Source organism: Cercospora beticola, chromosome 9, assembly GCF_033473495.1.
Source record: "Cercospora beticola chromosome 9, complete sequence".
In the NCBI taxonomy this organism is placed as follows: Eukaryota; Fungi; Ascomycota; class Dothideomycetes; order Mycosphaerellales; family Mycosphaerellaceae; genus Cercospora; species Cercospora beticola.
The window spans coordinates 2,435,074-2,448,916 of NC_088943.1; the positions used below are offsets into that span (position 1 = coordinate 2,435,074).

The following is a 13,843-nucleotide window of genomic DNA, read 5'->3' on the forward strand; positions in this document are numbered from 1 at the left end:
AGCGCCATCGTCTGGCCCGAATGAGACTGTGAGGTTTTGTCCGCGACTGATGTTGGATGGCGCTTGTTAGTGGATTGAGGTATGTGTACCTTGATGGAATGAGCTTACAGCTGACCGTTTTGAGCGTGGCAGGTCAGTAGCAGGCTGAAGATCCAGAAGAGTGACGGTAATGCCATATTCGATGGAGCCTCGCAACGAATCGAAGGTTAACTCTGCAACTGCAAGATGTGGGCTTGCTCAAAGGTTGTTATATACGGGACCGAGGCACGATACGACAGAATGAGTTCGCCAATGCTAAGCTAGAGACGCCCTTGGCGACGAAGGATCATTCACTGCACTCGTGACCAGATTTGTGGAAGACAGCATCGACGTTATCCAGAAGCGCCAACATCGAAGAATGCGGAAGAAAACAGCTCAAAACTAATCAGCCCTTGCGAGGAGACACGACGATGTTTGAGCCAAGCTTCAGGATTGTCTCCGAATGTGCATGCAAAAGTCCACTTCGAGCTCACCACGAGACTCCCTCATATCTCAACACTTTTTGCCAAAGCGACGATGTGTTCAGAAACAACTTGTCCGGGTCAATGCTCTCGATGCCGCAAGAGTCAACTTCAGGCCTTACTTTGTCAAACGAACCACTCAACGCGCCTTTCCAGCTCCTGGCCCTTCCAAGTACTTGCTTCTGCCCCTATTTCGGCATACGCCTTCCGATTTGCAAGTCGGCCATGAGAAGATGTCCGCGAAGCGCCGACAGAACGGGACGAGGGGTACGAACATACATTGGCGTCTGTGTGGGTAGGATTCTGAAGGAATGCAGCATCATTGTGCGGCGAAGAGCCATGACGTCAGAAGCCTGAAGCGGCGAAGCGATATTTTGCCCGTTAAAGGCCAGAGCTGAAGATGTCAACAGTCTCATCCTGGCCCTCAAATCCGAAGAAGAGCGACTCACCAGACAACTTCTCTCACTGTGCAAGTTCGGCTGATACTCCAACTTGCGATCATCACAGGTCTCCATCACGATGGTTGAGTATCTGAATACATCCGAAATCCATTTCAATCACGATGTCGCAGACAGGAACTCATTGGACGAGGCATCGGAAGAAGGGAGCGACGACAGCACCGAGGAGTACTCTCCATATTCCGTCGAAGATCTTGCGGCTATTTTGACAGACTTCTACAAGTTTCTCGCGAACTTACACTACGATCCTGCGGACCTGAAACTCCCTCCGCCCGAACGCTGGAATCTCGATATTCTTCCTAAGGCTATTGTTGAGAACAAATCTGAGGATGTGGTCGAGTTGATGAGGCGGGTTCCTTACTTCAAGGAGAACGAGAAGTCTACGCATGTGCATTACAAGTCGAAATTGGTTGATTATACCAATGGGGAGCAACATGGCATAGCTGAGAATGAGGATGAGCTCGTGAAAGACTTGTGCGAGGTCTGGTGCTCTAAAGGTGGCATCGTGGACCACCAGCGTCTATTGGTCATCGCAGGTGGCTACGAAAGTGGTGGTCGAACCTTGATCCTTGATGTCCTGCACGGCGAGATCACCGAGGAGATCATTCGTCACATCACTTGTCCTGCTGTCGATATCAAGGAGTTCTTCGAAAAAGTGGAGGAGGAGTATCGATCCCTCCAGCTCATCCCCTGCCCCGGAAGAGAAACGCAGGAAGCTCATAGGGTGCCTGAACGGGCTGAGGAGATCTCCGAGGAGGAAGTCAAGGCGCAGACCGGTGAGTGGTTTGGGTTCACTGATCTAGATTGGCAGTTTGTCAGACAGGTCTACCGGCGATGCGGATGGCCAGATGCTTTTCGACGTCAGCAGGCTGTGGAACTCATCGGAGACTTCATGGCGAGCAACAAGGATCGAACACATGAATGGGAGCCAGCGTTTCGTTGACACGAGGAAGAACACGGCTCGTTCTCGATTTTGCTCGTGGCTTGCGCTACGAAATCGGCGAACCGCGCGCTGCCGTACAGACGTGAACGTCCGGCTTTCCGCTCCTCGAAGACTTCGTCGTTCACTCTTATTCAACATGACCCATCGATTGCGGCTACTGAGTCGCATCATAGATTTGGCTTCGTCTTTCTCATTGACTTCAGAATCACAACACGCGAAACCCTGGACCAATGGCAAGTCAACAGTCGCCCATGACTTACGATGATGGATCAGGTCCCAGGACGTTACCTTACAGCATGGCTTTCGCGTTGTAGAATGAGACCACAAACCCCGAGCAGAAGGCCTGGCCATCATGATGGCGAGGACGTTGGTCTGTTGACGTCGGGCCGCCAAGCACTCTCTGCACTTTGCTGTTGCAGTAAAGGACGCACGAAGGCATGCTCTCAAGATAAGAGACGACTGCGGAAGCTGTGTCGATATCTGATTCAATGTTGCAGAAACTGGACGACAGGAAGAGGCACGGGTTTCAGGTTGAGTGCAGAGAAGAGTTTGGGGCTTAGTTGCGTCTTGGCAAGGCAGTGCACTTAAGCGCCCACGCCACGTTCTTCGTTTGTCCCGATAAGATGACTCTTCCCCACAATTCGTTCAACAGTGGCAGAATAGCCATCGAAGAGGTGAAACATGAACAAATCGACAAATCGATTGGCCTAGGAAGAGACCGAGAAGAGCACTGCCACTGCGACAACATCTGCTTCGGAAGCTGTTGCCTGGGACTTCAGAGGCCATAGAAGCCATTCCTACAGCCTAGAGGTGGGCGAGGTGATTTATCTGCACTGCGCCTGCCAACAAGGTCTTCCCTTTCAAAGCACAAGGAAACCACCAAGCTTTGAGGTATCTCTTCTTTCGTCATGCCCACGCTCCTTGACTGCCCTTCCGAGATCCTCGACGTTATCGTCGAAGGACTCGTGGTCATCATTGGAATTCAAAATGCTGTGTGCTTGCAAACGGTATGTCGAGCATTCGACTCGTCCATTCTGCACGCCATCTGCGTAAGGCAAGTGGTCAGCATATACGATACCGCTACACCACATCTGGAAAATCGCATGAATCCCAAACTTCGAGGCAAGATCTACCTTCGGCAATCACAAACCCTGACAAAAACTGGTGTCATCTCAGACATCAACTCAAAATTGGACGACTTACTGGACGATGTTGACGCAGATCGTCGCGGCAGTCGGCATGAAGCAGTCGCCTGTGCTGTCCAATTGAAGCATAATGTAGAAAAAGGCGAGAATGTCGAGGCTCAGAACCTGCTGAGTGGTGCCATCATTTCTGGCGAGATCGAGCTCACGCGACTGTTGCTGGAAGGTCGCAGCAAAATGCCATTCAAAGCGGAGGTCGATGGTGTCACGCCCTATTTCCAACGTCCAGTTCACCTCGCGGCGGCTGGTGGACATTTTGAAATTCTTAAACTGCTACTTGCATACGGAGCTCAAGCTTACAATCCATCGGCCACTACACTGGAGTGGGATCAAAAATCTAGATATCCACTCCGATTATTCGGCGTACCTCCTACCCCTTTGCGGCTGGCAATCTGTCATGGACATACAGAGATTGTTCACCTTCTTCTCCGATCCCAAAATCGACCACCAGACACGAGCATAGAGTACTCGAGATGCATACTAGCAGCAGGCGAAGCTGGGCGTATCGATCTTATCGATGAACTGTGCAAGGTCATGGGACGTCACTGGACAGAATTCAATGGTCTGGGCAGGGAGTTGATGATGGTTGCAGTGCAGCACAACAGGAAAGAGGTCGTCTCTATGATTCTTGACTCTGGCATTCCGACCAATCTGGCTATTCACCGTGCTCGCGGTGACTGCCCCAGTATCCTGTATTTGGCGGCATATCGAGGTCATACTGCGCTCGTCGAGCTCTTGATGAGTCGCGGCGCGAGCCTGACTTTCAACCCGAAAGGGTCTACGCGAGACTGTCTCCCAATTGAGGGTGCCGCAGAAGGTGGGCACCAAGAGTTGGTCGAGATGCTCATCGATAAAGGCGCCGATCCTGCGCCCTCATTGAGGTCTGCTGCCAAAGGTGGACATGCTGGCCTTGTCGCATACCTACTGGACAGATTTCCTAATGTGCTCAATAGAGACGGTGGCGACCATGGTCGGCAAGCAATGCACATGGCGCTGCAGTTCGGCAATTTGACCATCATCAAGCTTTTGGTTGAGGCAGGAGTGCAATTGGACGATGGAGCTCTTTACTTCCATCGTCGGCCCTGGCCTTTGTTTCTAGCAACTCACCTAATGAAGCTTGGCGCACATGATTTGGGTTCCCTGCAATACAAGGAATGGAACACGCATTATAGCAGGGGAATATTCATCTCTGAGCGCACCTGGCAATGGATCTGACAGTTCGAGCGACCATGACTGTCACAACAAGTCTTGGAAGCATGGAAACCCAATACACAGATATCCCGTGGCGCCACCACTCGCAGACATGGCTAGCCTTCAATGCACGAGCGATAAGTACAAGCCTGCGCTGTCATCAAATCCCGCAGCTCCAAACCTGTGCGAAGCTTGGTGAAACATGGCATGGTAAGTCTCTAAGCTGTGCCGCATAGTGCGCTCCTGCTAAGCGCCCGCGCTGCATAGCCGCCAAGAGCATGGCGCATGGATCCAACCTGAAACCCGCGCCTCTTCCTTACATCTTCGGCACTGGATAACGTGGGAACGAACCTTTTGAACACAGCACTATCTTGGGGCGAGAGCTTTCGTGCTGCGCTAGTGAAGCGGCACAGTCGAGGCAGTGCTCAGAACGATATGGATGCCGCATGTCTGCTGGCCGAAACAGCACCGAACAGAAAGTGGCAGAACAGACACGCACTGCCGATTGAGATCTAGTCCACCTTTTTTCGGTCCACTTTGGCCACCACGAAAGATCGACCTGTAGCAAGTCTGTCTTCCAAAGAACACAAAGCGCCAGGAATATCAGCAGAGAGCTATCGACTCGATTTGCCGCGTCCTAGCAACTAAATTGAAATCCACTGTCAAAACATGAAGCTGCTCTCAACGACGAGAATTTCACTTCTGCTCGCATTCTTTGTCAGCCTGCCGCAACCAAGCTTGAGTCGCGCCATCCTTTCGACTTCTGTCGCTCTTAAAAACGATGGCTCCTTGTACGAGCAGTATTCGCCAGAGAGAGTTTCGCAAAGATCTGCCATCAAGATTCTCTTGACCTCGACCGATGTGGAGCCAACTCCACTCGTGCATCGAGCTCTACCACGACCTGGTGGAAGGCCACCAGCATCACTTGAGCCTCCGCATCCTCCTCCAATGCCAGCAAGACCTCCGCCTGGAACCCCTCCAAGACCTTCTGCAGGAGTCACGAACAGACCTCCAGGTGTTGCTGGCCCTGCTGATGAGCCTGGAGCTGCTGCACCACCTCCTGCTATAGACCAAACAGTGCCGGACACCCCGGAACCACCCAAGAGCACTAGTAGTCCATTAGACTGGGGGAACATTGTGTCTACGGGAGCTGGTGTCGGCGGAAACAATGACCCAAAGGACGATGATACGGACTCTGCCTGTACCAAACAGCCATCGACGACAGAATCGCAGGCACCATTCTTGTCCAAGTTGTGGCAGTTCTTTCAGCACATCAGGATTGCGACGTTTCTCTGGAGTTCAGATGAGATGACGCCCCAGCCAACACAAGTACCGAACAGGAACTGCACGTTTTGACAGTGGAGAACCTCGGAGCGATTCAAGTCATTAGGATGTCGGTTGCAGCCTCAGTGAAGCGCAGCGTGGATGTATGGAACGAGACACAGTGAACGGTGGCGAGCTCGTGTCTTGTAAAGAGTCTACAGCAAATCTGTTGCCAGAATAGATAATGGGCAAGCGCAGTGCGCGCCCCGTCTTTCCCCATCTGAAATGCAGACATTACGCTGGGCTCCTCCCATCCCGGTATGCGTATCACACACCGCTTCACGCCACGACACTTCGGGACCTTTCTTTCTGTCCGCTACGCTCAGTCAAAGTCTGAGTCTTCTTGAACTTCCAAGCTGGAACCTTGCGTTCGTACAGCTCGTCCAACTCCCAATATGTTCGTCCTTGGGTCTGCACAAATCGTTAGCACAAGCATACGAGCGATGAAAGAGCATGCAGATGCATACCTCTGGATAGTACATCCACAGCAAAAGCGTTGTCGGGACCAGCAGACCTGCCCAAACGTAGATCGCTTTCACTCCGAGATTGGCATAATCGGGGCTGATCATATACGAAATCGTCCATTGAAACACGACGCTTGTGGACGCGTCAGCTATCATCATAGTAATCAACGGTGAAGTGAACTCACAAGCCAGCACCGTAGCAGCCCAAGTTGAATGAAGTGGTCTGCGCCCGCAGACGCGGAGTGGAAGTTTCGCCAGATGCCACGAAGCCGATGGGACCTGCAGACGCGCCATAGCACAGGACCCAAATCAGCAGGCATGCGAGGCCAGCTTTCTTCGCGCCTCCGGATGGGAAGAATCCTGTTGTAGCCAGGCCGACGTTGAACAAGCACATCAAGAAGCAGCCACCAACGAGAAGAGGCCGACGACCGATGTACTCGCAGGCGATCAGTGAGCAAAAGATCGATACGATGAGAAGGACGAAGGTGATGATGGTGACCATAAACGGGTCTTCCATACCAGCAACCTTGAAGAAGTACTAGACACCACAAGTCAGCATCGGGTACATGTTTGAGTGACAATGCCTAGACTTACGGTGGAATAGCTGAAGACAATGGGAGCACCGGCTGACCACTGACTGCAGATGCCAACAGCTCCAGCTAGTGTTCGGCGCCAGTTTGTGCCCTGGAAGATCTCCAGGAAGGAAGCATGTTTAGAAGCATTGCTGAACTCTTTCTCGGCCTCAATGCCGTGCTCAATGACACGATATTCGTGTTCGACATCGTATCCTGGGGCGTTGCCATAAAGCTGGAGCATGGACCGTTTCGCAAGCTCCATGTTGCCTTTGCGTGCATAGTAGATGTGGGACTCCGGAACCCACCAGATCATCAGGATGAGTATCTAGCAGTGTCTTGTCAGTATAGTCATCGTGGTCGCGACAAATCGATGCAACTTACACCAGTGAAGATGAATTCGGTAGCAACCAATGGTCTCCATTCGTTTGGCCGGTGAACCTGAACCAATTGCGAAGCAATAGCACAGATAAGCTGACCAAAAGCGAGCATAAGCTGGTAAGCTCCGATCATGAAGCCACGAATCTGGAAAGGAGCCAATTCGGAGATATAGGTGATCAAGATGGACTGGGCCAGACCAACACCAAGACGGACCAAAACAGCAGCGCCCAACCAGTGTCTCCAGTTCGAAGATGCAATCTCAGCCACTGATCCGGCGAGGAGTATCGCGATAGCACCCATCATTGCTTTCCTGGTAGCTGTCAACATCGAGATGATTGAGTTGACAGACAAAGTATGCATACTTGCGGCCGAACTTGTCCGCGAAATATCCACCGGCAAACATTCCCGCCATCTTTGACATCTCTGCAAAGCCTTGCCAGAAGGATACAATCCGGCCGCTGACTGCCGGCTCGCCGTCGATCACCGTGTCTGCCATTTGATTGACAAAGGCTGGCAGTGGAATGATGTTGCCGGGAACCTGTTGTTGGAACTACTCTGTTTGTCAGACTCGTGTGATTTCTGAAATTGATGGATATCATCAAACTTACGCCATCATTCAGCGCTGCCCAGTTAAGGATCATGCAGAAGAGCATGGCCTTCCAGAAGACTTTTGCTGCTTGCCATCTTCCAAGTGCTGCCGCGTGTAAGCATCTGGTCGACCCGAGACCGAAGAGTAATGCGTACAGGTGAATTTGGTCTCCAATGGTTCTGAGGAGCTGGCATCGCCGGAGACCTCGATCTGGTATTGATCGCCTTTGAGATCGCTCATGGCTGAGAAGGAATCGTGTTGCCACGTGGGAGTCGCGAGCTAGATTGTGGGGAAACGATGGAGAAACGTGGAGAAGCTTGGTCAACCCCAGGTACTTATCCCATGTTCAGACATGGAGAGTTCTGTCCATCTGCTCAAGCGTGAGTCCAGAGTGTGGCGCTTACATCGGTCGACTGATGTCCGAAAGTTTGACCAGCCAAGATCCAGGTACACGAACGCCACGTCCGGAATGCAACCCTCCGACGGCATTCGTGGTTAGTTCAAGGGTGCACTCTTCAAACTTTGGATGTGTGGATGAGTTGCTCCCAAGACCTTTGTGTGACTTTGCATTGTCTCCGGCTGGGTAAATTGGGCCGAACGATAGGTCTGGTAGCTCATAGCTAAGCACATAGCTCTTGGTCATTCCGTTTGGTAAACCCGAATACAGAACGCTCCAGATCAAGATATGTCGATCTGTCTTGGGAAGGAGTACTTCATTCAACCAAATCTTCCATTGTGACATCTATCCGTGCGTAAAAGTTCGACACACTCTGACAGGCGTCCTAGTGTACAAATCTCGTCATCATCCACAGTCGCAGGCTCTCAAATCACGGCCACCTCTGCCGGGAGAGCACAAGTGCTTCGGACAGGTTCGTTGTCACGCCTCGAGCATTGTTCTCCTCCCCATGTGTCGTCTGACCATGACTTCGCTTGCTCTCTCCATGAGCAAAACGACCACACATGGCCTGCTTCACTGCTATCCAGATGTCTTTGAAATTTAAGACGTCCAGTGCGGCTTGCTTCCAGTTGAGTGTGATCTGTTGTGGCTCATCGGACATGTACAAGATGGCTTCCTGATCGTCGGTGACATAGGCGGGTTGACTGAGTTGAGATTCCTCGCCAACGAGGTGCTTCTTGGATTCGTTGTTATGGGCCTTGAACACTTTGTAGGGATAGGCGTAGAGGTGCATAATAGAGACAAGGGCCATCTCAAAGCAGAGAACTGTATTCGGAATCCCAACGGCCACAGAAGGATATGATATACTGTCTGTAGGGCTCATCGCTCTATCGTACTTCGTCAAATGGCTGAACAGAAACTGTGCTTGTTAGCCTGGTGCTTTGAGAGACGTATGATGTGCCTGATAACTCACACTTTGCACGTAAAAGAGAAACACCACCAGTTTGATGGCCATGAATTTTAAGAGCGGACCATGAGCGGACAACTCCAATTCAGTCTGCTTGTAAAAGTTCAGCAAGGTCCACATGGCGGTCACAAGAGAGATGATCTCGACGACGAAGATCTAGAGCGAACAGCGATGTCAGCGAACGACCACACTCCGTTTGGAGATGCTCTGTAGCGTACCGAGCTTCTGGCGTGTTTGAAGCTCATAGAATGCTTGCAGTAAACATCGAAAGCCTCTGTGATGATCTTTGCAATAGCTCCCAGGAATTTGACGACGCAGAATTGTAGCACGCAGGTCGAAATTCTCTGCAAAAGTCGACTGTCAGCTATTTCAACAGAGAAATGAAGCACTCGCGATTGATAGTGAACATACATTGAACCATGTTGAGCCGCTCGTCATCGATTTCCTGCGCAATACGAATCTTCTGAAAGGCCCGACTGGTGGAAGCCATTCACGTGGCTCGAGTAGGGCAAAGGCGCGTCGTACCACGTCCAAGTCCTGATCCATATACCGACACAAGAGCAAGAAGAAAGATGCGATCACCAGTGATTCGTAGAACTCGTAAATGACAGCAAGGTAAACGCTTGGCTTGTAGAACGGCACACTAAGAAGGCAGCAAATGGAGTAGACCGGAACCATGAACACAATGCGAATGGTACTGCAAATTGCCATCAGTACCTGTTATTCTGGCTCAGCTCAATATTAAGCATTGCTGCGCTGCTTACAGTCTTTGTAACTTTGGTTGCGTGTAGTGAGTGATGTGTTGGTAGATCAGATACGCTGACGCTGTGCATGCCACGAGTGCGCAGACCCCAGCTATTAAGATCAGAAGATCATGGGCCGTGAAATTTTTGAACAGAGGCGTTTCATGAACTACTGGTCTTTCAGTCGATATCTACCGCGTGGAGAACATAATCTTACCTCCAACATCGAGTGGGTTATCGCATCGTGCCATGGTGTACGCTCAGGGAGATCTTTGCAGTGAGCAACGAACGATCAAGACACTCGTTATGATTTAAAAGACTCGCATGCCCTGTCACTGCAAGATTTCTAAGGCTTCGACTCAGCCCAGCATCCGCCCCCAGTTTCTTGGCATTGTGTAGGCATACGGCCGGTATGCAACGTCACTGCCCAGTCAGAATGCATGATCTTTGCTGCGGTGCTGAACTCTTCGGTCGTAAATAGTGCCGGACAGGGAAAGACGCTCGAGGCATAGATCTCAGAGAGCGACGGAGCAGCAGGATCCGCCCATCTCCTTGTTCAGTTCCTGCCAATGCATAAGTCTTGGCATGGGAGAGTCATCCTATCTTGACTAACATCGGTGTTGTCGGCGGGGCGCAGGGAGTTCTAGAAAGTATAACGGAGGTCAAGACACTTGCAAATGCCGATGTCTCAGGGCATACGGGCCCTCTGGCTTTCCGATGTTGCTGCTTACTTATTGTACCAGTGGGCACAACACAGAGAGTGAAGGTCAAGGAATGTCCCGGAGCTGAGCGCATGTACCAGGCGCACCTGCGGCCCACGGATTCTCGTTGAGAGCATATGAGGTGGGCTTCTTGGACACGTCTAGTCGATCGAGGGCTTCACTTGACACTTGAGATTCCACTACGCGCTGCCATTGGCACTGACATGTAGCTTTTGCGCTTCTTCTTCCTTAAAATCTCTGCGAGAGCTCTCAGTAATGAGCGAGAAGCTCCGATCAAATAGATTGCAGACAAGACAGCCAAATTGCCAACAGTTGTTGTCACAGCATTTCTTGCCGGGCTCATAGTAATCTGCTTCAGGCTTCGAACGGGCAAAGTGGAGGTTCTTCCTGTAGAGCCTCCACGCTGGTACCATTTTCGCTGCTTCAAGTACCCCAATTCCCGGACATCGGCTCAAGACATCTTTTCGAGATCAGACAGCGATACGGAGACAGGCCGTACGGGCTCCTCACTGAATAGGGCGAGGCTGCCTCAGTGACTGCAGTCGCCATGGTCAGTCCAGAGCTGAACTCTGGCCCGGAAGAATGCAACACCTTCCGTTTCTTGTGCATGCGAGATGATCCCAAGACCGCGAACAAAGCGCATCTGGTCTCTACTAGTCCCGATCACCTCATCTTTGGCTACATCGTCCCCGCATGTCCTGGTATCCTTCCCGCGGCGAATGGAGACAAAAGCGCGTTATGTCGTCTGTTGCTCAAGTACGACTGGGCACTGGCGGATGGGACGAGTCTGGCTCCGGTGCTCACCGTAGAAGTGATAACAACTCTCGATCGCTCGAACAAGCTGCTGTGTCGTCGTTGGAAGGAGGAAACGACCTGAATTCTTTGCTTGTCTCATCACAAGACTGATTTGAATTAGTCTGTGTAGACCGTGATAGAACAGGACTGTAGTAGACCCCTCCGAGGCTTTGATTGATAGTCAGCTGCGTTGTTAGTATCGGAAAGATCGTTGCCAGGGGATGAACTTAGAAGTTTCATCTAGCCAGAACGGTGCTAGCGTCGTAATACCCGGTAGGGTTTATCTCGACACGTGATCGGACTACTGTCATCCGAGTAAACACCTCTCCTTCGCACATAGTCAGCCGAAGTCGTACACCGCGCAAGCATCACAATGCGGAATAGCCACCGCCGAAATGCCAGCCCAGCGCGGCGTGCGTCGAGGCCTGGCTGACAAGGCTTGCAATGAATGCCAAAGGAGAAAGACGAAATGCATTCCCTGCGCAGACAGTCCCCAATGCGCATTTTGCAAACGAGCCGGGAAGACCTGCATCTTCGAGGAGCCGCAGCAACGGACGCCTCTCACGCGGCAGAATCTTGACCAAGCAGAAGCACGATGTCGAGAGCTGGAGCAGCTGTTGTATCAGCGTGAGGGCGAGAGTTTGGCTGCCACGGCGATGGAGAGTGAAACTCAGCAGGAAACGACCCAGGTACGGCCACGTGCGCCTCATGCTCGGGAAGGGACAGCAGACTACGAGTGGAATGAAGCCTCAGATCCTGAGCAGAGTAATCAGTCATCTGATAGCGATCACGCAAGAGATGGCATGGCCGCGCTGACCAGTAAACATTCCGGTTCTGGCTATCTGGGAAAGAGCTCGGGTCATGAACTTCTCCAGTCTGTGTCATCCTTTCTACCGCCTTCAAGTTCTACCGGGCGTCGAAACACACGAACTCTGCCAGAAACGCCCATCTCAAACGTGGGACCTTCCCACGAGCTCTCGAGCATCACCTCAAACACCATGTCCGCGACCTTCATTCAAGAGCAGCTCATTTCGGCGTACTTCACTATGTACAATGCCTACTATCCTATCCTCCAGGAACGCTCGTTCCGCGAGCAATGTGCCAGGAGGAAGTCGTTGCCTCGGGCCTCGTCGTGGCACATTACCTACTATGCGGTATTGGCCATGGGCGAATGGGTGTCTGGGAGTGGTGCCGAAGACCAGCCTTCGCTATACTTCGAAGCAGCACGGTCATTACTGAAACCCGAAGTGCTTGAATCGGGCTCTCTGAACAACGTGCAGGCATTTTTGATACTCGGAAACTATCTGCAGAAGACTGATCGTCCCAACACAGGTTACAATTATCTCGGTATAGCTCTGAGGTTAGCCATGGGCTTAGGCCTGCATCATGAACTCCCCGACATGTCCAATGCCAGCCCTTTCAAGAGACACCGTCGTCGGATACTGTTCTGGGTCCTGTATTGCTTTGATAGCTGGTTCAATATCACGACCGGCAGGCCTTCACTCCTCTCGGACGCCAGTTTCGACGTTCGAATGCCACGGAACGTGGACGAAAGCTCTGTCGATGATCAGGGTATGGTCAATGAGACGCCGGGGCCGACAGTCTGTTCCGTGACCATCGCCCTTGCTCGCTTGACCAAGATTGCCAACAAGGTCTACAACGAATTAATTTGTGCAACTTCATGCTCTGATGTTGATCATCAGACTGTGGTAATGGAGCAAATGATCCAGAACTGGCAGGCTGCCCTACCAGTGTACATGAGCAGTCCGGATGTTCCTGCATGGTTCCTTGGACCGCGGCAGACAGTAAGCTGGAAAGCAGCAAATTTGCGTGTGCTACTGCTCCTTGCAAGCCAGAGGCATCGCGTGGACACTTTTGAGAAGCTGGCCGTGGGATCAAGGTGCCAGTCTGTTGCTGCTTCGACTATCAACGATATCGCCTCATTCTGTGAGCAGCATGCAGATCAGCTACACAGCGGGCTAGCCTGGTACGCGGTCTACTTCATGCTGCAATCGATGCTCTCATTCACTTCACAATGCGTATATCGGCGAAGAATGGATCAAAATCTGCACGATCTGGATACTCAGTACTGCGAGAACACTGCAACAGTGGCAGTAAGCTGTATCGAAGCGATGAGAGCGAAGAATGCAGCTGCCAATCGAGCCTACCGCATCGTGAGCCGTCTCCGAGATGTGGTCAGACAGACAAGTGGCATTGTGCCTATGGATGTGGTCGTTCAGGCTGGCATAGAGTCGCACGGAACGGCGCAGTTGCCCGTTGAGCATCTGGCGCATTCTGCTTACCTTGACCCTCAAGACCCGCCGACCGATCCCAGCATTTCGCTTGATTTCGACCAAGCGATTCCTAATCTTGTCCTCGCGGAATGGGGCAATGCTGCAGATTTGTCGTTACATTCTCTTTTTAACGGAATGGACGACTTTGAGCCTGCGAATATGTACAACTGATGAACGATGCGATTGACGAGAGGCACAGGCGAAAGCTTTTCAACGATGCTTTGCGCGAAAGAAGAGACACCTGCTGGCGATGGCCAAGTACGATACGGTTTAAAATTTGCCACAGCCAAAGCCGCCATCAC

General features: G+C 51.7%; 7 protein-coding genes across 7 annotated transcripts; 5 read left to right on the forward strand and 2 right to left on the reverse strand.

The window, feature by feature from the left end:
• Window positions 1–1,019: 1,019 nt before the first annotated feature.
• RHO25_013131 (uncharacterized protein) lies at window positions 1,020–1,901 on the forward strand (the record flags this gene model as incomplete). The annotated part of the gene is made up of 1 exon (XM_023604398.2): window positions 1,020–1,901. One exon carries the CDS (start codon window positions 1,020–1,022, stop codon window positions 1,899–1,901), a length of 882 nt encoding a protein of 293 aa, XP_023450418.1.
• A 908-nt stretch (window positions 1,902–2,809) lies between these two features.
• Window positions 2,810–4,318, forward strand: RHO25_013132 (uncharacterized protein; the record flags this gene model as incomplete). Its single annotated transcript, XM_023604399.2, has 1 exon — window positions 2,810–4,318. One exon carries the CDS (start codon window positions 2,810–2,812, stop codon window positions 4,316–4,318), a length of 1,509 nt encoding a protein of 502 aa, XP_023450417.1.
• A 645-nt stretch (window positions 4,319–4,963) lies between these two features.
• Window positions 4,964–5,650, forward strand: RHO25_013133 (uncharacterized protein; the record flags this gene model as incomplete). Its single annotated transcript, XM_023604400.2, has 1 exon — window positions 4,964–5,650. One exon carries the CDS (start codon window positions 4,964–4,966, stop codon window positions 5,648–5,650), a length of 687 nt encoding a protein of 228 aa, XP_023450420.1.
• Window positions 5,651–5,896: 246 nt separating this feature from the next.
• On the reverse strand, window positions 5,897–7,863 carry RHO25_013134 (uncharacterized protein; the record flags this gene model as incomplete). Its single annotated transcript, XM_065603650.1, has 8 exons — window positions 5,897–6,028; window positions 6,085–6,214; window positions 6,267–6,619; window positions 6,676–6,981; window positions 7,038–7,344; window positions 7,397–7,584; window positions 7,643–7,728; window positions 7,779–7,863. The coding sequence occupies 8 exons, from the start codon at window positions 7,861–7,863 to the stop codon at window positions 5,897–5,899; spliced, it is 1,587 nt and encodes a 528-aa protein (XP_065459722.1).
• Window positions 7,864–8,450: 587 nt separating this feature from the next.
• On the reverse strand, window positions 8,451–9,665 carry RHO25_013135 (uncharacterized protein; the record flags this gene model as incomplete). The annotated part of the gene is made up of 4 exons (XM_023604402.2): window positions 8,451–8,939; window positions 8,994–9,143; window positions 9,206–9,331; window positions 9,399–9,665. The coding sequence occupies 4 exons, from the start codon at window positions 9,663–9,665 to the stop codon at window positions 8,451–8,453; spliced, it is 1,032 nt and encodes a 343-aa protein (XP_023450422.2).
• Window positions 9,666–10,999: 1,334 nt separating this feature from the next.
• Window positions 11,000–11,329, forward strand: RHO25_013136 (uncharacterized protein; the record flags this gene model as incomplete). Its single annotated transcript, XM_065603651.1, has 1 exon — window positions 11,000–11,329. One exon carries the CDS (start codon window positions 11,000–11,002, stop codon window positions 11,327–11,329), a length of 330 nt encoding a protein of 109 aa, XP_065459723.1.
• A 313-nt stretch (window positions 11,330–11,642) lies between these two features.
• RHO25_013137 (uncharacterized protein) lies at window positions 11,643–13,712 on the forward strand (the record flags this gene model as incomplete). Its single annotated transcript, XM_023604403.2, has 1 exon — window positions 11,643–13,712. One exon carries the CDS (start codon window positions 11,643–11,645, stop codon window positions 13,710–13,712), a length of 2,070 nt encoding a protein of 689 aa, XP_023450421.1.
• Window positions 13,713–13,843: the final 131 nt, after the last annotated feature.